General features: G+C 39.2%; 1 protein-coding gene, 1 long non-coding RNA gene and 1 pseudogene across 2 annotated transcripts; 2 read left to right on the forward strand and 1 right to left on the reverse strand.

Annotated features, from left to right (window-relative positions):
* Positions 1-74: 74 nt before the first annotated feature.
* Positions 75-4,659, reverse strand: LOC133729790 (uncharacterized). The gene is made up of 8 exons (XR_009856505.1): positions 4,584-4,659; positions 4,275-4,490; positions 3,203-3,309; positions 2,269-2,892; positions 2,011-2,126; positions 1,607-1,740; positions 633-1,443; positions 75-563 (listed from the first exon to the last, which is right to left on the reverse strand). It is a non-coding gene; the product is annotated as an uncharacterized LOC133729790 (long non-coding RNA).
* A 379-nt stretch (positions 4,660-5,038) lies between these two features.
* Positions 5,039-13,044, forward strand: LOC133731419 (uncharacterized; annotated as a pseudogene).
* Positions 13,045-13,326: 282 nt separating this feature from the next.
* Positions 13,327-22,044, forward strand: LOC133729778 (G-type lectin S-receptor-like serine/threonine-protein kinase At1g11410). The gene is made up of 8 exons (XM_062157354.1): positions 13,327-15,011; positions 19,368-19,929; positions 20,104-20,232; positions 20,349-20,491; positions 20,676-20,886; positions 21,050-21,287; positions 21,405-21,555; positions 21,685-22,044. Exons 1-8 carry the CDS (start codon positions 14,262-14,264, stop codon positions 21,976-21,978), a joined length of 2,478 nt encoding a protein of 825 aa, XP_062013338.1. The 5' UTR covers positions 13,327-14,261; the 3' UTR covers positions 21,979-22,044.
* The last annotated feature ends 1,428 nt before the right edge of the window (positions 22,045-23,472 follow it).

Genomic DNA, 23,472 nt, shown 5'->3' on the forward strand with positions numbered 1-23,472 from the left:
ACCGAGTGCGGTCGTTATGATTTCGATCAGTGGATTAGTCTTCCGTTGCCCTAAAAAAAACAATGTCGGCAGGCTTCACACAAACAATGCAAGAATCAAGGTCTCATACAGCTTTCCATGCGCATGCGCAATGAGGTTCCAGAAGTTCAGAGAGGATCTACATTACATGACACAACTAAGCAGTAAATTAACAGCACTAAGCACAAGACTAACAACATTTGATAATAATTATGTGAGCAAAAACGTGCCTCATTACCAACCTTCCTCTTTACTAGCTAATTGTCAAGCTATTCACAGAATATAATCCTTTTGGAATCAATGGATCAGCATCATGGCTAGAAAGCTTTTTGAAGACGAATGCTGGTTGTTGAGGAGATGGTGGAGATGCTTCACCACTTAACATGAAAAAAACAGCTTACATGGTTGGTCGATCATTTGAATCTTCTTCTACACACATACAACAACCCAACTTGAATACATCTCAACACTTCATTAGGCTGATATGACTCTAGTGATGAGTCCAACATTTCTAGGGCTCTGTCTTCTCTCCACAGCTGCCAGACCTGTAGTTAAAAGGATTATTTGAAAGAAAATAGGGATGACTAACTTCTTGAGCATAGTTTGTTACTCACATATCCTATCAAGTTCATGGAATTAATGATCCTCTTGAAGACCGCTACTTTTCTTGCCACTTAGAATCTCCAATAGTATGATCCCAAAACTAAAGACATCGGATTTTGTGAAAAAAATTCCAACTACAACATACTCTAGTGACATATAGCCACTGCATGTGAAGAAAACACAATGTTACAACCAAAATGCATCGTCAAATGAATATGGAAGGTGATTTAGTCAAGTAGTATGAGTGTGAAAGTTTTAGTCTTACTACGTTCCAACAACTCTGTTTGTCTTCTCCAGGAGTTGGTCGCCATGGAATATTCTTGCCATGCCAAAATATGAAATTTTTGGGTTTATTTCAGCATCTAGAAGAACATTGCTGGTTTTCAGATCTCTGTGGATAATCCACAGTCTCGAGTCTTAGTGAAGATAAAGAAGTCTGCGACCAATCCCATTGATAGTTTCAAGGCGCTTGTTCCAATCTAAGGATGTGCTTCTTCTACGATCTATATCAAGAGATTGGGTTTTATGTCAATAAATGTGGTACATGTTTATTGGTCGTAGCTTCATTTCCTCATGCCTTTGGATAAGGCATATACAAATGTAAATTTGCTAGAGTGATGCCAAAAAGAAAGGAGTCCAAGCTATTGTTTGGCATGTATTCCAAAATTAACATCCTTTCTTCTCCCTTTATACAACATCCCAACCGTTTCATAAGATTCCTGTGTTGAAGTCTAGCTATTCATTTTTGAATTCTTCAATCCCTTGTCCTGAATTTTTGGACAATCTTTTTACAGCACTCTTCTTGTTGTCTGGTAACTAACCCTGAAGTTATGATTCAGAATGAATACACATCAACCCTTTTAAGGAGTAATTATAGTGTGATTACTTGAGTAGAGGAAAAGGTCAGACCAGCACTGAGAAACAGAACAACATCATTTTCAACTACAATGAAGAAATTGTCCAATTATGGTGATATGCAACTTACCTTATAGACTGAGTCAAAACCACCTTGGCCAAGTTCATTGACTGGAGAGAAGTTTTCCGTGGCATCTATTAGTGTGTTCAGATCGAAAAACTGTAATTCTGGGTGTCTCCTCGTTTCCTCAAGTTCATCGGCCTCTGTAAAATCGTTGATTCCAAAAAATTAAAATTAATAAAAAAAAAAAACTACATCATTTGCTGCTCAATGTTACAACTGGCAATGGCATTGAAAATGCAAATACTTCAATATGTATCCTGTTCAAGTTGAGTGATTTCATGTGATTTACAAACTATACAATCTGTAATGCTAATAGCACAGATTTTAAAGGCCCATATATATAAATACTTTTCTTTCTTGGTTAAGGAACATAAATTCCAAATAGATGAGAGTATGAAAACTTTTCATACCTTCTGTTTTCCTCTTAAGCCAATGACCAGTACCAATGGCAGAAGAACAGATAATATTGGAACAGTCAGCATCACCCTCCTTCCAAAGAAGCCTTTTGATTTTCTGGCATTCTCAGCTACATATAACAGTTTGACAAAGAATTAGAAAGCCATGACTAGGACAAATTACCTGGACAAACAACCAGTCCAGTCATTTTCACAGATTCTCTTGAATAAAAAAAAAATTTAATTGAAATTTCTTCATTTGCAAGTTAGTACCTGACTCCATATGATCTACATGAACATAAACATCTCGTCCCACTGCAGTGTGCTCTGTGATGTCCAGCAACTCACCATACCATGTCAAGCAATCAATGCGCCCTTCAATGTCAATGCTCATATATGCTGTGCAAGAACAATTTCTTAAGCACTGCTGCTTGCACTTTTTGGCACTCATAATTCTTTCCAACCTTGCAGCTTTCTATGTGTCTGGCTCCTTGACTTTGACCATCTGCACAAACCCTTCTCCATTCCCACACTTTGACACTTCAACTCGCTTACTCACACATCCATCCGACCCATTTCTCTGATTCCAATCATTTAAAGACTTCAGTTCATACCCTGGTAAATCATACTCGAACATCTTGGTATTGTCAGGGCTGCATTAACTGTTGGCACCACACTGTCCATACCACATATTAGTATTGTACTGGTTACTGACAAAATTAATCCCGGAATAATCACTTCTCCAATACCGGCGTGTACCTTTGTATATAAAAAATTCAGGGATTGCAGTTTGATTTGAATATAGCCTATCGGTATAGTGCTCCAGGGTCATCTTGTGACTTCCAAGATGTTATAATCCATTCTAGCCCAGTTTCCCAATTATCTCCACTTTCATACCTGGGATTAGAGTATCTGTAAGATAATCAAAACTTTGCCATATAAATATCCTAGTCTTATCATCCTGGAACAGAACTAAATTTCCTGTATCTAAAAGCTGTGCAGATAAAGTGCTTGAGTTTTGACCAACTGCTACACATTTGTGGACCACATAGGAATACTCTCCATGTTATGAGCATAGAGCACTAGTCCTCCATACCTGCTTATTGTGAGGACACCAGAGGTATCACTGATGGGATTGTTCCTGTTTGCAACCCATACAACTGTTTGTTCAGATATCTTAGACTTAGAATACCAAATTCCAACGTACCGGTAGCTAGAGTTGTCGGGCTGAAGAAACGCAACTCAAAGTTGCTTTCTTTGGACACTAAAAGGTCACCATCCTTCACTTGTTCTTCATTCCATCTACTGATACCCCTGGAAATGCAAAATGAAAAGTGGCAGAACAGAAGTAAGGCTTTCAGTAACATTTTATGGGCATTTGCATATATGAATTGGTGATCATCCACTTATGTTCTGTCATTTGGTGTGTTATACATAGTTACATACATTGGCAATGCTGATACATTGAATTTGTGCCAAGGAGGCTATTTAGCTCAGCGCCTTGTCAATCAAAAGTCCAATTATGTCTTGGAGTCTTGACGACTATGAATTGATACTTGTTAACTAATTTTTACTTGGCTTGCAATCTTGGGAACTTAAGACAATCAAGCACATGGTTCATTTATTAATTAACACTCGTTTAATATCTTTGGTTAGATATCTATGGCATTAAAACTTGATATTTTAAGGAATTTTTTATTGGTAATGATTAAGGGGATTTTGATAGTTCATATGATGGTTCCATGCTATTACTACATATACAAGATTGTTCTCTCTTTTTGTGGATGAAGGTATATTCAGAGAATGATGAGAATTGCAGACTTTGAAAAGAGACAGTTCTGTCCTAGTCTCTAGGGAATTAGCCAAAAAGCAAAAAGCTGATATTGAATGAAGACACTATATTTTTGATTTTCAATCATGAGGAGGTGCAAGTAATAGGTTCAGTTTAAGTGGAATCATAATCTCAAGCTTCTCATAAGATATATAGCTTAACAACACATACACAATCAAAGACAGCATCAATCAATAGAAAACTAGCTAGGTACTTGTGGTTACCTCAAGAGTAAAGTTAATGAGGGTTAGCACTCCTATTGTAGATGATACTGTGATAACCGTATAAATGTATCATTAATAATTTCTTTTTTCTTGAGACTGATAGTTCTGTTTAAGTTACTTTCATGATAACAAGTTCTGTTTCTCTGTATAGATAGTCTAAAAAAAAAAAAAAAAAAAAACCACTGAATGTTCAAGAAGCCAAATGAATGCATGTGATAACTCACCTTGACTGTTCTTCCTGAACTTGGCTTTTGCACAACGTCTTCCTCTTTCACAATCACCACCGACTGAAAAGTTTCAATCTGTTGGTTTGTCAACGTTTACATGTCTCCATCTCAACCATAAACCATGGAGCTTTCTGCTTTATTGGCTAGCCTGGAACAGTGGACCGATCTTTGAACGAGCCGATGAGCCACCATCATACAGCAAATGACTCCCTCCTGCAATAATCAAATATATATTCATAGAGTTCAATAGTATATATTGGTTTAAAGGGTTCATTAGCTTAATAAGTGTGAAAGGGAGAAACCAACCCCCTTGACTTTCTAGGACTACTTTGTCCAAAGAGTGAATTTTTCTAAGACCCAGGTCACTGCTGAGAAATATATATATGTATGATATAGTGCCAGGGGTTAAGCATTGAAAAAGAAAAGATTTAAAGTGACTAACTAATACACGAGTGGTTGAAGGCATCTAAATTCGTGATAAAATTCCTAAGTGGATTTCAAGCTGTAAAAGCACAGCAGCTCCAAAAAATTGACGACAGCTACCATCATCTTAATTTTCTTTGAGAATTCAAACGACAACGTTCCAAGTTTCAAAATTTCAGACGTTTCTTGTAATGCAGTCATTTTCTTTCCTCAATTCCCAAGCTTTGTGATATTGACAGGTATATTAGACATATTGATAAAGCCTTAACCTTTTGCATATGTTTTTGACTTGGAGACTAATATCCCACGCACTACCTGTTCAAAGTCTTAAAGGGTGTGAGGGTGCACAATTGCATGCTAATCTATCATATTTCTATGACCATATTTTCTCCCATTTGGACCTTGTGGTGGTCCCGAATTATTTTTAAATAAACACAGATAGTGAATGTGATTAACCTCACCCTCCAGCGAAACAAGGCTCCTTTCAGCAACCATATGATCTGTTCCTGCAATTATGAAATTTCCAAAAGGTCTGTTGAATGCATTATTGCTTCAGCTCCTTCTTCTCCAGATCTCCACTTCTTTAGACACCATCATTTTTGATCAATCCATTAAAGACGGCGAGTTTCTGGTCTCGAAAAATGAAACCTTTGTGCTTGGATTCTTTAGTCCCGGCACTTCTAGCAACCGGTACGTTGGTATATGGTACAAGTTTTCAGATGATATGGTTGTTTGGGTGGCAAACAGAGACAACCCTGTCAATGACACCACAGGAATTCTCACACTTGGTTCTGATGGAAATCTAGTACTACTTCGAAACAACAGTCTAGGCCTACCTCTCTGGTCAACAAATGTTTCTGTCTCATCATCAAGTAAAAACACTATAGCAGCACAGCTACTGGATTCAGGAAACTTTGTTTTGGTCCAACAAGAAAGCCAGAACGTTTTATGGCAAAGCTCTGATCATCCTACACATATTCTTCTTGCAAGTATGAAAATTGGGTTGGACAGGAAAAGGGGCCTCAATCGCTATATAACATCTTGGAACTCAAACAATGACCCGGGGACTGGGAATTGTTCGTTGAGGATGGAACCAAATGGGTCTCCACAGTTAATCTTGTTCAAGAATGAGGCAAAGTGGTGGCGGTCGGGTCAATGGAATGGGATTCAGTGGGGTGGCATACCAGGAATGACCCCCAACAATGTGTTCAGCATTAGTTTTGTCAACAATCAAGATGAAGTTACTGTGACATGGAAAGTTCTTGACCCTTCAATTTTCTCTGTTATAACGGTAGATGGGTCTGGACAGATACAACAGCTAGTATGGCAGGGACAGCAGCAAGGCTGGGTTGCAGTTTGGTCAGACCCAATAGATGCTTGTGACAGCTATGGGAAGTGCGGTCCATTCGGGAATTGCAATCCCTACACAGTCAGTGGGTTCAATTGTACATGTTTTCCGGGATATGAACCCAACTCACCTCAAGATTGGGATATAAGGGATGGATCAGGTGGGTGCAAGAGACAGGAGGGGTCAATATCCATGTGTAGAAATGGCGAAGGGTTTGTGAAGATGGATCATGTGAAGGTTCCAGATACTTCTGCAATCAAATTAGAGAGGAGTTTGAGTTTGGAAGCGTGTGAGAAGGAGTGTTTGAGTAACTGCTCGTGCTTGGCGTATGCAGTTGCAGATGTGAGGAATGGTGGGAGTGGATGCATGACATGGTATGGAGATCTGATGGATACTAAGCAATTTACAGAAGGAGGGGAAGCTTTGTATGTAAGAGCTGATGCATTAGTTTCAGGTACTCTATTTACTAAGGAATAACTTGGGAAAAATACTAGTTAAACTAGTAGTAAGTAGTTTTTTCTATTTTCAGCTCAGTATACAAAGAAGTCAGGAGGAGAGTCCTCTGCCAACAATGGGAGACTAGCTATTATATTGGGAGTGTCAATTTCTGTTACCTCATTTCTCATCATTGCTGTTTTATGTTGGTTTAAGAGAAGGAGAAATAAAGGTATGAAAAGATTTACCCTTTAACCCATCTTGTAAATTCATTTTTCAGCTTTCTTTCAGCACAAGTTTCAATTAGATGTGCATGCCTATTAATTATGCCATTACTGTCAATGTTGTAAATCATTTCCTAGATGATATACTAATTGCCAAAGAAAATGATTTGGATTTTACATAGAATTCTGTTTGTTACTTCTTAAAATATCAAAATTGGTACGAGTGAAACAGGGAGAAGAGGACAACCGAAATTGCTGAATGATATTGCTCCTGGTTCAAGAAGCCGTGAAGATTTGCCAATTGAAAATGATGTTGATGAACACAGAGGAAAGGCAGATTTACCTTTTTTTTATTTAAGCACCATAGTTGAAGCCACAGAGGAGTTCTCTTCTGTTAACATGCTTGGACATGGAGGCTTTGGCATAGTGTATAAGGTACTTTCCCTGAAACATTGTGACCATCTCAGTCCAGTGATAAATTCACACTATGAATCATCATAGTGATCAGAAATTTTCATAACATTTTGAGTCTGGACTGTGATTTCAGGGAAGTCTACCTGATGGACAGGAAATAGCTGTCAAAAGATTATCAAGAAATTCAGGACAAGGTGTAGAAGAGTTCAAGAATGAAGTAAAGCTTATAGCAAAACTACAACATAGAAATCTTGTGAGGCTTTTTGGTTGCTGCATAGATAAAGAAGAGCGAATGTTAATCTATGAATACATGCCAAACCGAAGCTTGGACTTGTTCATTTTTGGTATGCAATCTCTACAAACTGCTATATACTTTCACATAACACATCCTGTCATCAGATATCAAATGTACTTTCATCATGCATCATCTGATAAAGCTATTATGTTCTGGTTCTAGATAAAAACAAAAGGTCATTGTTGGATTGGGGAAAGCGGTTTCAAATTATTATCGGGATTGCTCGGGGAGTCCTATATCTTCATCAAGATTCGAGACTGAAAATAATCCATAGGGATCTGAAAGCAAGCAATGTGTTATTGGATTCATCAATGAACCCAAAAATATCAGATTTTGGCATGGCAAGAATGTTTGGAGATGACCAAATCGAAGCAAATACAAACAGAGTCGTGGGAACATAGTAAATCTCTCTCTATCTCTCTCAATTCCAAACCATATACATAAACACATGGTTTACAAATGAAATGGAGATGGAATCAATAGTATTTACGTACCAATTCTGTGCCATTGCAGTGGTTACATGTCACCTGAGTATGCTATGGATGGACTGTATTCAACAAAATCTGATGTGTTTAGCTTTGGAGTCTTAGCACTGGAGATCATTTGTGGCAAGAAGAACAATTTCCAATTCGAAGATTCCTATCTGAATTTGGTTGGACAAGTAAGTATACAAATATTGATTTCAGATTATAAACTTGCCTTATAAATAGTCAATCTAAATATTATGCTCAAACATTTCAGATATGGGACTTGTGGATAGAAGGAAAAGCCTTGGATATAGTTGATTCTTCGTTGGGTCAGTCATACCCTACTCATGAAGTTATGAGATGCATCCAAATTGGGCTTTTATGTGTGCAAGAAAATGCAATAGATCGACCAACGATGTTGGATGTTGTATTCATGCTGGGGAATGAAACTACTCTACTGCGTCCGAAAAAGGCAGCATTTAGTTTCAAGAACAGTGCCCCAGATTCTTCAACATCTAGAGGAGCTTCTTCTGTAAATGATGTAACAGTTACAGTTATAGAAGCTCGTTGAGTTTCCAGGATTCTATAAAATTAAATTTGACATTAACTTTTAACTGTTTCTACGTACTCAAATAGAGAATTCTTTGTACATGAAGATTATTTGTCAAGGGGGCTCATTATAGTTCCAACTGATCTTCCTGTATTTAACATAAGCGCTTCACACAAAATTGTTCATTCTTAGTTCATTCAGTGATAGAGTATAGCAGATTACCTTTTCAACAACATCACCGTCTACATAGAAAAGAGAATGTTCCATGTCTCACACAAATTGAATAGCTCCAGAGTGCCTCCTCTGCTTTAAAGACCAAAATGCAAACCTATAATAACAAATGAACATCACTTGACTAAACTAAATTACACAATACTGGGTTACAATAAATCACTTGAGAAAGAAAAATTAACATTAATAAATAAATAACCTAACGGTGCAGTTCATATAGAGAAACTCATATTTGGTCAACTCATGAATGCAGAAGCAGAGCTGACTAGCAAATTGGCATTATGAAATTTATATCTTGGCCTTCATAATTTGTAGCATCCAGCCCTTGTTTTGATTCAAAGTACCACAGAAAACTTTATAGCATTACTTAAACATGATGATTTAATAATTAATACATAAATGTAAGGAATTCAACTCATTCAATTATTGACTTAGATACATATACTTAATTAAGTGTTTAACTGGTGCAGAATTTCTCTTCAAACTAGAATTGAGGGTTATCAGCACAAAGTGTTGATGTCAACTATGGTGTTACCTTCAGCAAAACTTTGCTCTTCTGAAAATGGACAATAGCATACAATACGCCCTCCTCTTATGACCAAATCTTACATCTGATTATTCTTATAGTTCTTAATTCTATCATAACTAACTTATTCGGCCACATAATTGCTAGTGTTTTCAATTTCTCGCATATGGAGGTTGGAATTACAAAATTTTATAAGTTAGCAGTCACTAATAAATTATGACCACTATATAAACCAAAAGGAAGGGTGAGGAATCTTAAATTCAGGAACCAAGTCCTTCCACAAATTTAGATATGCAATTATGCATTTTGCAAAAGACTTTCTGAATACATTGCTTCAGCTTCTTCTTTTTCTTCAGCTGTGCCATTCTTTGGACACAACTATCACTTCAAGCAAATCCATCAAAGATGGTGACTTCCTTGTCTCTGAAAACCAGACTTTTGTGCTTGGATTCTTTAGTCCTGGTACATCAAGCAACCGCTATGTTGGTATTTGGTATAAGTTCTCAGAAGACATGGTTGTGTGGGTAGCTAACAGAGACAATCCTGTCAATGATACCTCAGGTATCCTCACAATTAGTACTGATGGAAATCTTGCACTACTTCATAACAGCAGTCGAGGCCCTCCTCTGTGGTCAACAAATGTTTCTGTCTCACCAGTAAGTAACAATAGTACTATGGTGCAGCTCCTGGATTCAGGAAATCTTGTCTTGGTTAATCAGCTGGTCAACAACCAGAGTGGTGTCTTATGGGAGAGCTTTGATCATCCTACACATGTTCTTCTTGCAAACATGAAAATTGGGTTGGAACATGGTAAGAACATATTCCTCACATCCTGGAACTCAAAAAATGACCCAGGAACTGGGGTTTGCTCATTAAAGACAGAACCAAACGGGTCCCCACAAATAATCTTGTACAAGAGTAGGACAAAGTGGTGGCGGTCAGGTCAATGGAATGGGCTTCACTGGAATGGATTACCAAACATAAACAGGCAAAGCAACAATCATGCATTTGACATAGCTTTTGTGAACAACAAAGATGAGGTTACTACAAAATGGCTTGTTCTTGACCCATCAGTAATCTCGGTAATAGCAATTGACGGATCTGGATCAATCCAACAACTAGCATGGCAGGGACAGCGGCAAGGGTGGGTCACAATCTGGTCAGCACCAACAGATGTGTGTGACAAGTATGGTAGATGTGGTCCATTTGGTATTTGTAATACATACACTGCTGACTGGGAAAAATGTGCATGCTTTCCTGGATACGAACCCAACTCCCCAGAGGATTGGAAATTAAGAGAAGGGTCAGGTGGGTGCAAGAGGCAGAAGGGAGCTCCATCCATATGTAAGAATGAAGAGGGGTTTGTAAAGATACCAAACGTGAAGGTTCCAGATCCTTCCACAATCAAATTGGACATCAATTTGACTATGGCAGCATGTGAGCAGAAGTGTTTGAGTAACTGCTCATGCTTGGCATATGCCAGTGCAGATGTGAGGAACGGAGGCAGTGGATGCATGACATGGTATGGAGATTTAATGGACACTACGCAATTTACTCAGGGACAAGGACAAGATCTGTACATACGAGCTGATGCAATAGTCACAGGTACTTTGTTTTCTACACAGTTTTTTTACTTGGATTTAGAGAGACAAATCTAAATGCATCATATCAAATTACAATAAATGCCTTATGAGTCTATCAATGCATATCTCTCATTTATCATGCATAGACAATGGACAATATGTGAGGATTTGGTGCTTTTGTATTCCCACTCTTTAGCTAAGTACAGAAAGGAGTCAAAGAGGTTGCTTGCCAAAAAGGGGATGCTGTTGATTTTGGTATTTCTACCCATTGTTATGATATTCTTGATCTTTTTTGGATGTTGGTGTTCAAGGAGGAAGACAAAAAGTAAGCACACATCTTCTTCATAAGTACTCACAAGGACAATTTATTCAAGTAAAGTTCATTACTGTGTAAATCAGCGACTCAAAATGTTTATTGATGCAAATGCTACTTCTTTTTGTGCTCTAAAGACCCTTATAAGGACACGACGCAAGATGGAAGTAAAACTCACAAAGACCTGGAATATTTTGACCTAAAGAGCATACTAGTTGCCACTGACAATTTCTCTGCTTCTAACAAGCTAGGCGAAGGAGGATTTGGCTCAGTATATAAGGTATAAATCCATGTAATGCTTGAAATCACTCAGAAGTAAAGATATCTTTTTCAATTGGTTGTTTGCGCCACTATCTCTAATTTATATAACTAAAAAAATGTCCAGCAGCCTCAAATTGGTATGGTAATTAGAGTTTCCAACTTTCCATTACTATTGCAATAATTAAACTGAAGGCAGGATGAACCTTACAGGGTATACTAGCGGACGGGGAGGAGATTGCTGTCAAAAGATTATCAAAGCACTCTGGACAAGGTTTAGAACAATTCAAAACTGAGGTTAAGCTTATATTAAAACTCCAGCACAGAAACCTGGTGAGGCTTCTTGGTTGTTGCATCAATTCAGAAGAGAAGATGTTGATATATGAATACTTACCAAACAAAAGCTTGGACTTTTTCCTATTTGGTATGCCTCTCAATTTACAAGAAGAGAATAATCTTATTTGATATATGAATGTCTTTATACAACTTAAATGAAGTAATGCATGAACAAATAAAGGCAGAACTTTTGTACATGTGCTTTCCTCACTCTGCATTAATTCTGTGATTTATGGTTTCATTTTGATCAGATAGAAGTAGAAGCTCGTTGTTAGACTGGAAAGAACGTTTTGACATTATTATTGGAATTGCTCGAGGGGTCCTATATCTCCATCAAGACTCAAGATTAAAAATTATCCACAGGGACATAAAAGCTAGCAATATCTTATTGGATTCCACAATGAACCCAAAGATCTCAGATTTTGGACTAGCTAAAATCATTGGGGAAGACCAAATCCAAACAAATACAAACAGAGTGATTGGAACGTAGTAAGTACTTTACACTTCACAGAGTATAAGCAGACATAGAACTAAAAGCATATATGGATTTCATATGAAAAAAATTATGGAACATGCTCAATACCTTATCTAATGTTTTGTGACTGCAGTGGCTATATGTCACCTGAATATGCAATGGAAGGGCGATACTCAACAAAATCTGATGTTTTTAGCTATGGTGTCTTACTGCTAGAGATCATCAGTGGCAAGAGGAACAGTGACTACGATATTGAACACCGCACCCCAATTTGATAGGACAAGTAGGTAATTTAGAAATAGTTGAGTGTGTGTGTGTGCGCGCGCGCAATTAATGACTTACCTATTTGCACTTTCGAATATTTGGTCTAAAATGGAGTTTTAATTGCATCAGATTTGGGAAATGTGGAGAGAGAGACAAACATCAGGAATAGTTTATCCTTCTTTGAGTCCATCATATCCTGTTCATGAAGTTTCCAGATGCATCCAGATTGGGCTACTTTGTGTGCAAGAATATGCAACAGACCGGCCAACAATGTCAGAAGTTGTTTGCATGTTGGGGAAAGACACACCCCTTACTTCTCCTAAGAAACCTGCATTCATATTACAGTCCAGCAATCCAAACTCAGAAGCACCAAGAAGAGTACCTTCTATAAACAATGTAACAATAACCATGCTTGAAGCCCGCTAAAGGTGCAGTGACATACACCATTATCAATATTTTTATTCCTTAAATAAGTCTATTCTAGTGTTTATCAAACTTCACAAAACTTTCTCTAATTCAATCAACAGGACCTTCCTGCAAATTTACTAAAGTATAGAATGCAGTTTTTCCTCTGCCTTATTTTCCAACAAAAAGAATGTAACACAAAAAGTTTAAAGCCAAAAAATATGCTCTTTTGTTTTCATGCATGTGGATCGTATTTTCTTAATTTGAATGCAAAATATCTCGAAAATTTACCAAGCAATTTATTTTTTTATGTCGCATAATTGCTACTCGGACATATTAATGTCTGCTGGGAGGGTGGTGGCTCCCTCACTCCCCCTTCCAAATCCCGACAGAGTTATTCATGCTGCGGAATGAAACCAGTCTTCCACTTGCAAAAAAGACTGCATTCAGTTTCAAAAATAGAGGCTTCTTCTCTAAATGATGTAACAGTTAGAGTCATCGAAGCTCATTGGCTTTCCAAGTTTTCATAGATTTTCACATTTTCTTTAACTGTTTCTACTCGAATGGTACTTTCACATTTGCAAACTGATCTTCTGTTCTATAACATATAAGCACTGCACACTAAATTGCTCATTGTTCAGAGATTACTGAGAACCAAATGGTATTTCATTCGCTAGTGGATAGAGTTTAGCACAATACCTTAACATCATCACTGTATATTTTACTAAAGAGGACATGATTCTTGTCCCATACAAATGGAATGGCTCCAGCGTGTTTTCTCTGCTTTGAAGACCAAGATATATGCAAACTTATAATAAAAAAACAACTGTTGGCTTGAGTGAAAATCACCTAGCTGTTCAATTCAAATAGAACGACTCATATTTGGTCAACTCATAATTACTTATGCAGAGCTGAGCAGCATATTGACATTCAGAAATTAATACAAAAGTCTTGGCCCTGATATGTCTGTAGCATCCAGCTCCCTGGCTGCTACAGAAAACTTGATACCTATAATAGAATAAAAAAATGTGATGCTAGGAATATCGACTTAGATAAGATATATTCAACAAAGTTTTAATTGGTGCAGTGCAGAGCTGCTAATATGTAAAAGTGGAATGGAGGATGGTCAACTGTGGTGTTTCAAGCTTGGCTCTTCTGTCAATGGCCAATAGCATACCATATGCTCTCCTGTTATGACCAAATATCATATCAGAACATTCTTATAGTTCTAAATTTCATCATGTCAAACATTTCTGGTCCAAATGGTATAAGTCCTTTCACTGTCTTGCTGACTTTCAACTTTGGCAATTACAGTTTTATAATCCAGCAGCCACTAATAAAATATGGAAAGAGAAGCATACAAAACAAGAATAAGATGAGAGTGATGGATCTTTAATTCAGGAAGCAAATCCTTTCTCAGTTTGATGATATGCAATCATGCCTTTTGCAGAAGGCCTGCTGAATCTGTTGCTTCGGCTTCTTCTTCCTCTTCTGTCTCTACAGTTTTGCTATTCTTTGGGCACGACCATCACTTTTAACCAATCCATTAAAGATGGTGACTTTCTCATCTCTAAAAACAAGGCATTTGTGCTCGGGTTCTTTAGTCCTGGCACATCAAGCAACCGCTATGTTGGTATTTGGTATAAGTTCTCACAAAACAAAGTTCTTTGGGTAGCTAACAGAGACAATCCTGTCAATGATACCTCAGGAATCCTCACTATTAGTACTGAAGGAAATCTCATATTACTTCATAACAACAGTCAAGGCCTTCCTCTGTGGTCAACGAATGTTTCTGTCACACCAGTAAGTAACAATAGTACTATGGTGCAGCTCCTGGATTCAGGAAATCTTGTCTTGGTTAATCAGCTGATCAACAACCAGAGTGGTATCTTATGGCAGAGCTTTGATCATCCTACACATATTCTTCTAGCAAACATGAAAATTGGGTTGGAACAGGGTAAGAACATAGTTATTACATCCTGGAACTCGCAAAATGACCCAGGAACTGGTAGTTGCTCAGTAAAGACAGAACCAAACGGGTCTCCTCAGATAATCTTGTACAAGAATCTGGCCAAGTGGTGGCGGTCAGGTCACTGGGATGGGCTTCACTGGAATGGATTCCCTAATATAAACAGGCAAAGCAAGAATAATTCGTTTGATATTGTATTAGTGAACAACAAAGATGAGGTTACTACACCTTTGAGTCTTGGACGTACTCTAAAACGTTCCTCCGTGATGGGTCCGGCACTGACCCATCACGAGAAATGAATCTGCTATGTTGGAACTGCCAAGGAATTGGGAATCCTTGGACAGTTAGAGGTCTTAAAGGGCTTGTGTCCCTAATTCATCCCAATGTAATTTTCTTGTCGGAGACTAAGTGTTCTGTAGCTGAAATGGTTGAGGTTCGGTGTCAACTTGGTTGGCGTAACGCGTTTGCGGTGCCTTGTAAATTTCAACAGAAAAAGAGTGGAAAGGGTGTGAGTAGAGCTGGAGGGTTGTGTCTTATTTGGAATGATGATGTCCCGGTTTCTCTTCGGAGCTATTCTGGAAATCATATTGATGTCCAGATTGGCAAGGCCTCTGACCCTAAACGATGGAGATTTACCGGGATTTACGGCCACCCCAAAGTGGAGGACCGCCATCGTACTTGGACGCTTCTTAAAACTCTTGGGTTGCAGTGTAATTTGCCTTGGGTTATTGGTGGAGACTTCAATGAGATTATGTTTAATAGTGAGAAAGAAGGTGGTCCAGTTAGATGCGAACGACAAATGGACGGCTTCAGGGACTTTGTTGAGATCTTTTCTCTTAAGGAGTTATCCTTTACGGGTCCGAGCTTTACTTGGAGAGGGAAGCGTTGTGGCGAATGGATTAAGGTCCGGCTTGATCGATTTCTTATTACTAATGGGTGGTCTGATTTGTTCCCAGTTTCTAGGGTGATTCACCAATCCCCTAATAAATCTGATCACCTTCCAATTTCGTTGGAAGTTCGGGAATGCCGATCACAAAGGAAAAAGAAGCGAAGGAAGAGGTTCCGCTTCGAAGAACTTTGGCTCCGAGATGAGGAATGCACTAGAGTTGTTGAGAGGGGCTGGAGTTGGTCTGGTGGGAGTGATGCTGTTTCTAGGGTTTGTGGGAAAATCAATGAAACACGTCGTGTGTTACAAGATTGGAGCGACGTGAAGTTTGGGTCTCTGGGTAGGAGTATTAGTGAGATTAGAGAACAGTTGGCTACTTTCTACGACTCTTCTTTCTCTTCCCCACCGGATGACACAAGGGTTGCTCTTGAAAAGAAGCTGGATGAACTTTTAAAGCTTGAACAAGATTTCTGGAATCAAAGAGCGAAGGTTTTCTGGTTAACGGAAGGTGATCTGAATACCCGGTTTTTCCACCAAAGGGCTAGTAACAGACGGAAAAAAAACCGGTTGAAAGGGCTATTCAATGATTCTGGGGATTGGTGCACGAAGGATGGGGAGGTTGAGGAGATTGTCTTGTCTTATTTTCGCTCCTTATTCACGACTTCTCGGCCTCAGGGCTGTGCTGAGGTAGCTTCTTTTTTGCCTCATTATATTACTGACGAGATGAACGAGATGCTTTCAGGTATTATTACAAGTGAAGAGGTGTATCGAGCTCTCAAGCAAATGCACCCGGGAAAGGCACCTGGCCCTGATGGATTTGCACCGTGTTTCTATCAACGGTTTGGCATGTTGTTGGGAGCGATGTAACTGAGGCCATACGGTGCTTCTTGAATTCAGAGGTTCTGTTGAGGCATGTTAACCACACAAATGTCACCCTTGTACCGAAGGTGAAGGAAGTTGAATACATGAACCAACTTCGTCCCATCAGTTTGTGTAATGTTCTGTATAAGTTGGGTTCAAAGGTCCTCTCCAACAGGTTGAAGCCGCTATTGCCAGCTCTTATTTCACCTTATCAGAGTGCGTTTGTGCCCGGACGTTTAATTTCGGATAATTCCCTTGCTGCTTTTGAGATCTCACACTTTCTAAAAAAGCGTAGAAGAGGACTGGTCGGCTATGGGGCTCTCAAGCTCGATATGAGCAAGGCCTATGACCGTGTTGAATGGGTGTTTTTGGAACAGGTTCTGAATAAGCTAGGGTTCAGTCCCATTTGGATTGGTTGGATTATGCGATGCGTTCGGACTGTCTCTTACTCCTTCATAGTAAATGGTGATCCAAGAGGCCATATTGTACCTACGAGGGGACTCAGGCAAGGAGATCCAATTTCCCCTTACCTATTCCTATTGTGTGCGGAAGCATTGTCTAGAATGATTATTCGAGCTGAGGAGTCTAGCTCTTTGCATGGGGTTCAAATTTGCTCAGGTGCACCTACAATCTCTCATCTCTTCTTTGCTGATGATTCGTTTATCTTCTTTAAGTCAGAATTAGAGGAATGTTATGTGCTTAAGGAGATCTTTGGGTCCTATGAAAGAGCGTCTGGCCAACTCATCAATTATCAAAAGAGTAGTGTGTCTTTCAGCAAAAATGTGAAACGAGACAAACAAGACGTTCTTGCTGCAGCTCTGGAGGTGGTACGGGTTGATAAACACGACAAATACCTGGGATTACCTACTGAGTTGAGTTATTCCAAGACCGAGGCCTTTAGCTTCCTCACTGAACGGGTCCGGAAGAGAACACAGGGATGGAGAGAAAGGTCGTTGAGCGCCGCTGGTAAGGAAGTTATGTTAAAGGCAGTGGTGCAATCCATTCCGACCTATGTAATGAGCTGCTTTGAACTCCCTAAACACCTTTGTTTCGAAATGCACCGGCTTATGGCTAGGTTTTGGTGGGGGGACAAGATTGATGACAAAAAAATCCATTGGTTGGCTTGGGAGAGATTGTGTGTTCCCAAAACAGAAGGTGGTCTTGGATTTCGAAACATGGTTCATTTCAACCAAGCTTTGCTCGCGAAGCAAGGTTGGAGAATTCTTCAGTCACCGGATTCATTGGTAGCTAGGTTGTACAAAGCTCGGTATTTCCCGCGGTGTGACTTTCTGGATGCTGTAGTGCCAAAAGGGGCCTCGTATGCATGGCGTAGTATCATGCATGGCAAAAATCTGTTACGTAGAGGGGTGAGATATAGGGTTGGCAATGGAGCACATATTTCTGCATGGCGGGACCCGTGGGTTCCACTACCCATACATTTCAAACCATTTTCCTCTCCAGCTGTGGGCTATGAAGAATTGAGAGTATGTGACTTAATGGTGGAGAACGATTATGAGTGGAATGTTCCACTTTTGGAAGCTTTATTTACACCACTGGAAGTTGGCATAATTGCAAGTATCCCTCTAAGCCTTAGAGGAGCAAATGACAGCTTGATATGGCACTATGATAAGAGAGGAAACTATGGAGTGAAAAGTGGATATCATTTGGCCCGCCTTGATGATGGTAGATCTGACCGGGCTTCTAGTTCAAATGGGTCTTATGGGATTAATGCTACTTACTGGAAGATAATTTGGGGGGCCAACATCCCACCTAAAGTGCGTGTGTTCGTATGGAGACTACTCAGAGGCATTTTACCTACAAGAAGAGCTCTCTCCCATAAGGTTAGTCTTCTTGATAGTAATTGTCTTTTTTGTAATCATGCATTAGAAGATGGTTTACACTTATTCAGAGATTGTGATGTTACCACATGCTTTTGGGTGTGTACCAAATTGGGTCTTTTGGCCAAGAAGGTGGAGGCTTCATGTGTGGAGGATTGGGTGTTGAACGTCATTGATAAATTGGATGGTAACCAACGTTGTGCTTTTTTCATGGCACTCTGGGTCATATGGTCTGAAAGAAATAATGTCTTGTGGAACGGAAATTTCTTCTGTGCTTCTAATGCTGCTCAATGGGCTAGTAAATTTCTTGAGGAATATCAGCAACTTCATGTGCATGGAAATGCGAAAGGTAGAAGGGAAAAGTCCAAATGGCAGAACCCCCCTAGTGGGCGTCTGAAAGTGAATGTGGATGGGAGTTACCGGGCTGATCATGGTGATGGTGGAGTGGGAGTTGTGATACGTGATGAAAATGGTATGTGTTTGTCAGCTCTGGCTCGATATTTCCCACATGCTTCATCTGCTCTACATATGGAGGTTGAAGCTTGTAGGGCTGGGCTTTTATTGGCAATCCATCAGGACATGACCGTTATTGATATTGAGAGCGATTGTTCCCTTGCTGTCACTGCTATACAGCGTGAGGTGGAAGATAGATCTGACATTGGGCGAATTATCGATGATTGTAAGTCATATTTGACATCTTTTCACTCAAGTCAGGTTAGCCACATCTTCCGTGAAGCAAACGGTGTGGCCAACAGGTTAGCGCACCTTGCTAGTTTTAATTATATTTCTGATGTTTGGTTAGATGAGACTCCTGTTATTATTCGGGATGTTCTCTATGAGGATGTTTGTAATCTTTCTAATGTCGCTCGGGGTTCAGGTATTATGTCCCCCCCGTTGCAAAGTTTTAATTCAATAAATGGAATCGGGCGTGGGGCTGAGCCTCCCAGCTAGGCTGGGTTCCAAACCCTTTTCAAAAAAAAAAAGATGAGGTTACTACAAAATTCGCTGTTCTCGACCCTGCAGTTATCCCAATAATAGAAATTGACGGATCTGGATCACTCCAACTGCTAGCATGGAAGGGACAGCAACAAGGGTGGGTCAAACTCTGGTCACCAACGGAAGTCTGTGACAAGTATGGAACGTGTGGTCCATTTGGTGTTTGTAAAGCATACACTGATAACTGGGTGAAATGTGGATGCTTTCCAGGATATGAACCCAACTACCCAGAGGAATGGAGATTAAGAGAAGGATCAGGTGGATGCAAGAGGCAGCAGGGGGCTCCATCCATGTGTAGGAATAGAGAGGGGTTTGTAAAGATACCAAACGTGAAGGTTCCAGATACTTCCACAATCAAATTGGACATCAATTCGAGTATGGAAGCATGTGAGCAGAAGTGTTTGAATAACTGCTCGTGCTTGGCTTATGCCAGTGCAGATGTGAGAAATGGAGGCAGCGGATGCATGACATGGTATGGAGATTTAATGGATACTACTCAGTTTGCTCAAGGACAAGGACAAGATCTCTACATACGCGCGGATGCAATAGTGTCAGGTAGTCTGTTTTCTAAATAACTTCTTTACTTGGATTTGAAGCTCCAAATCTAAATGCATCAAATCAAATCCATAATTTAAAACAAAAGCCTTAATGGTCTATCATTGCATATCTTTTAGTTCTTATGAATGTACAATATGTGAGTTTTGGTGTTTTGGTTTTCCCACTCATTAGCTAAGTACACAAAGAAGTCAAAGAGGTTCCTTGCCAAAAAGGGGATGTGGTTGATTTTGGTATTCCCACCCATTGCTATGATATTCTTGATCTTTTTTGGATGTTGGTGTTTAAGGAGGAAGACAAAAGGTAAGCAAACTTCTTCTTGATGATTTAACAACTATAAATTATTTGAGCATAACTTAATACTGTGTAAATCAGCAACTCAAAATGTTTATTGATGCAAATACTGCTTCAATCTGCAGGCTATCTAAGGGAAACGAAGCAATATGGAAGTACAACTCACAAAGACCTGGAATATTTTGACCTAAAGAGCATACTTGTTGCCACTGACAATTTCTCCACTGCTAACAAGCTAGGCGAAGGAGGATTTGGCTCAGTGTATAAGGTATAGATCCCCATAAAGCATGATAATTACTCTGAAATAAACAAATCTTATTTGATTGGTCATTTGCATCACTATTTTAAATTTATGTAAGTACACAAATGTTCAGCAGGGACAAAGTGGTATTGATATTGTCGTTTCCATTACTATTTCAATTATTAAACTAAAGGCAGGATGAACCTCACAGGGCCTACTAGCTAATGGAGAGGAGATTGCTGTGAAAAGATTATCAAAGAACTCCGGACAAGGTTTAGAACAGTTTAAAGCTGAGGTTAAGCTGATAGCAAAACTTCAGCACAGGAACCTGGTCAGGCTTCTTGGTTGTTGCATCAATGCAGAAGAGAAGATGTTGATTTATGAATACTTGCCAAACAAGAGCTTGGACCTTTTCGTATTTGGTATGCCTCTTATTTTAGAACTACTGATTTATCTCATCTGACATTTGAAAGCTTGTTTACAACAAAAAAGAAGCATAAACAAACAAGAGAAGTTAATGTATATTGCATTCCTCACTCTGTATTAATTCTCTGATTGAAGGTTTCATGTTTTTTTTTTTGTCAGATAGAAGTAGAAGCTTGTCGATAGACTGGAAAGACCGTTTTGACATTATAAATGGAATTGCTCGAGGGGTCTTATATCTCCATCAAGACTCAAGATTAAAAATTATCCACAGGGACATAAAAGCTAGCAATGTCTTATTGGATTCCACAATGAACCCAAAGATCTCAGATTTTGGACTCGCTAAAATGATAGGGGAAGACCAAATACAAGCAAATACAAACAGAGTGATTGGAACGTAGTAAGTAGTTCACACTTCACCGAGTATATAGGAACCCAGAACTAAAAGCATATAGTGATTTCATACGAAACAATACAGAATATGTTCAATTGCTTATCTCATGTTTTCTTACTGCAGTGGCTACATGTCACCTGAATATGCAATGGAAGGGCGATATTCAACAAAATCTGATGTTTTCAGCTTTGGTGTCTTACTGCTAGAGATCATCAGTGGCAAAAGGAACACTAACTACAATCTTGAGAGCCCCTCCCCCAATTTGATTGGACAAGTAGGCAAATTAAAAACACTATGAACATCTAATATATATATTATATATTGTATCTTTATATAATATATGCAATTAATGACTTACCAGTTTGCAAATGTTTGGTCTAAAATGGTGTTTTGATTGCATCAGATTTGGGATATGTGGAGAGAGGGAGAAGCATTGGGAATAGTTGATCCTTCTTTGAGTTCATATCCTGCTCATGAGGTTTCAAGATGCATCCACATCGGGCTACTATGCGTGCAAGAATCTACAACAGATCGGCCAACAATGTCGGAAGTAGTTTACATGTTGTGCAAAGAAACACCTCTTACGTCTCCTAAGAAACCTGCATTCATATTACAATCCAGCAATCCAAACTCAGAAGCACCAAGAAGAGGACCTTCTCTAAATAATGTAACAATAACAATGCTTGAAGCCCGCTAAAGCCGCAGGACATAAATCATTCCCAATCTTTTTTTTTTTCCTTCCAATAAGTCTGCTGTACTTCAATCAACTCAACTGTTGTAAAATGGAAATGTTTCAGAAAATGGAGAGAGTTTTGCTTCAAAGAACTTGAGAGAGAGAGAGAGAGAGTTTTGATGCAGAGAGGGAGTGTAGTATTTTCTGTTTTCTCTATCATCCATGGATGAGAAATGGATTACATATATAGTGGAAGGCAAGGAACATATAGCCTAAAATCCTCCATAAAACAAGGACCCTTAAAGTCCTCCTTAAAACATGGATCCCCTAAAACTAGGAAAGAGGAAAGCATCTTCTAATATACAATAATTTACATGATATATCCATAATAATTTACAACACTCCCCCTTGGATATTTCATGTCAATAGTGTTGCCTAGGCTGTGCGCTTTTAAGTTGTCTCGTCAAAAACCTTGCCAAGTAATAAAAACCCTGTGGGAAAAAACAACCTTGGTCGAAGGAGAAAAAGAGCACAACGCGCATGAGTGTGAAGTAGTAATATCACAGCTTCGGAGATAAGTGGAGTCTTCTTATCAGCATCAGAAGTAAGTAGCATGTCTACGAGAGGGATGCATTTAGAGTTGCTACACCAAAACCTTGCCCGGTAAACCCAGTGGGAAAAACCCGTGGTCGAAGGGAAAAGATGAGCAAATGCATATATGTTGAATCAAAAACATCTTCAGGATGGAGCGACCATACTAAAAATGTGCCTCGTTAAAACCTTGCCAGGTAATAAAACCCAGTGGGACAAAATAACCCTGGACGAAGGACAAAAGAGTACACGATGGTCAAGTGGGTATGCTTCTGGATACTCCCCCTGATTCAACTCCTCCTGAAAATTACATGTTAGGTAATTCAGATAATTTACGTAGACCAATACCTTGTACATGCTTCTGGAATGTAGATTTTGGTAGTGACTTAGTGAAGAGGTCTGCACGATTGTCTTCAGATCGAATCTGCTTGACCTCAATCTTCTGATGCTCCTGTTGTTGCTGATTGAAGAAAAACTTTGGTGCAATATGTTTTGTGTTGTCTCCTTTGATGAAACCTGTCTTCATTTGCTCGATGCAAGCAGCATTATCCTCATGGATAGTGGTTGGTTCATCAGTGGTGGAATGCAGTCCACATGTGCTTTGAACATGCTTTGTGATGGCTCTCAACCATATACATTCACGTACTGCTTCGTGAAGAGCTATAATCTCAGCATGATTCGAAGAGGTAGCAACAAGGGTCTGTTTTGTAGACCTCCAAGAAATTGCCGTATTCCCAATGGTAAAGACATAACCAGTTTGGGAACGTGCCTTGTGTGGGTCTGATAGATAGCCTGCATCAGCATATCCAACAAGGCGAGCATCATTCTGAGGATCAAGGGGGTTTGATCCATTTCTTGATGCATAGGGATAAAATAAGCCCATATCAATCGTACCTCTAAGATAACGAAAAATATCTTTTATACCAT

Source organism: Rosa rugosa, chromosome 2 (assembly GCF_958449725.1).
Source record: "Rosa rugosa chromosome 2, drRosRugo1.1, whole genome shotgun sequence".
In the NCBI taxonomy this organism is placed as follows: Eukaryota; Viridiplantae; Streptophyta; class Magnoliopsida; order Rosales; family Rosaceae; genus Rosa; species Rosa rugosa.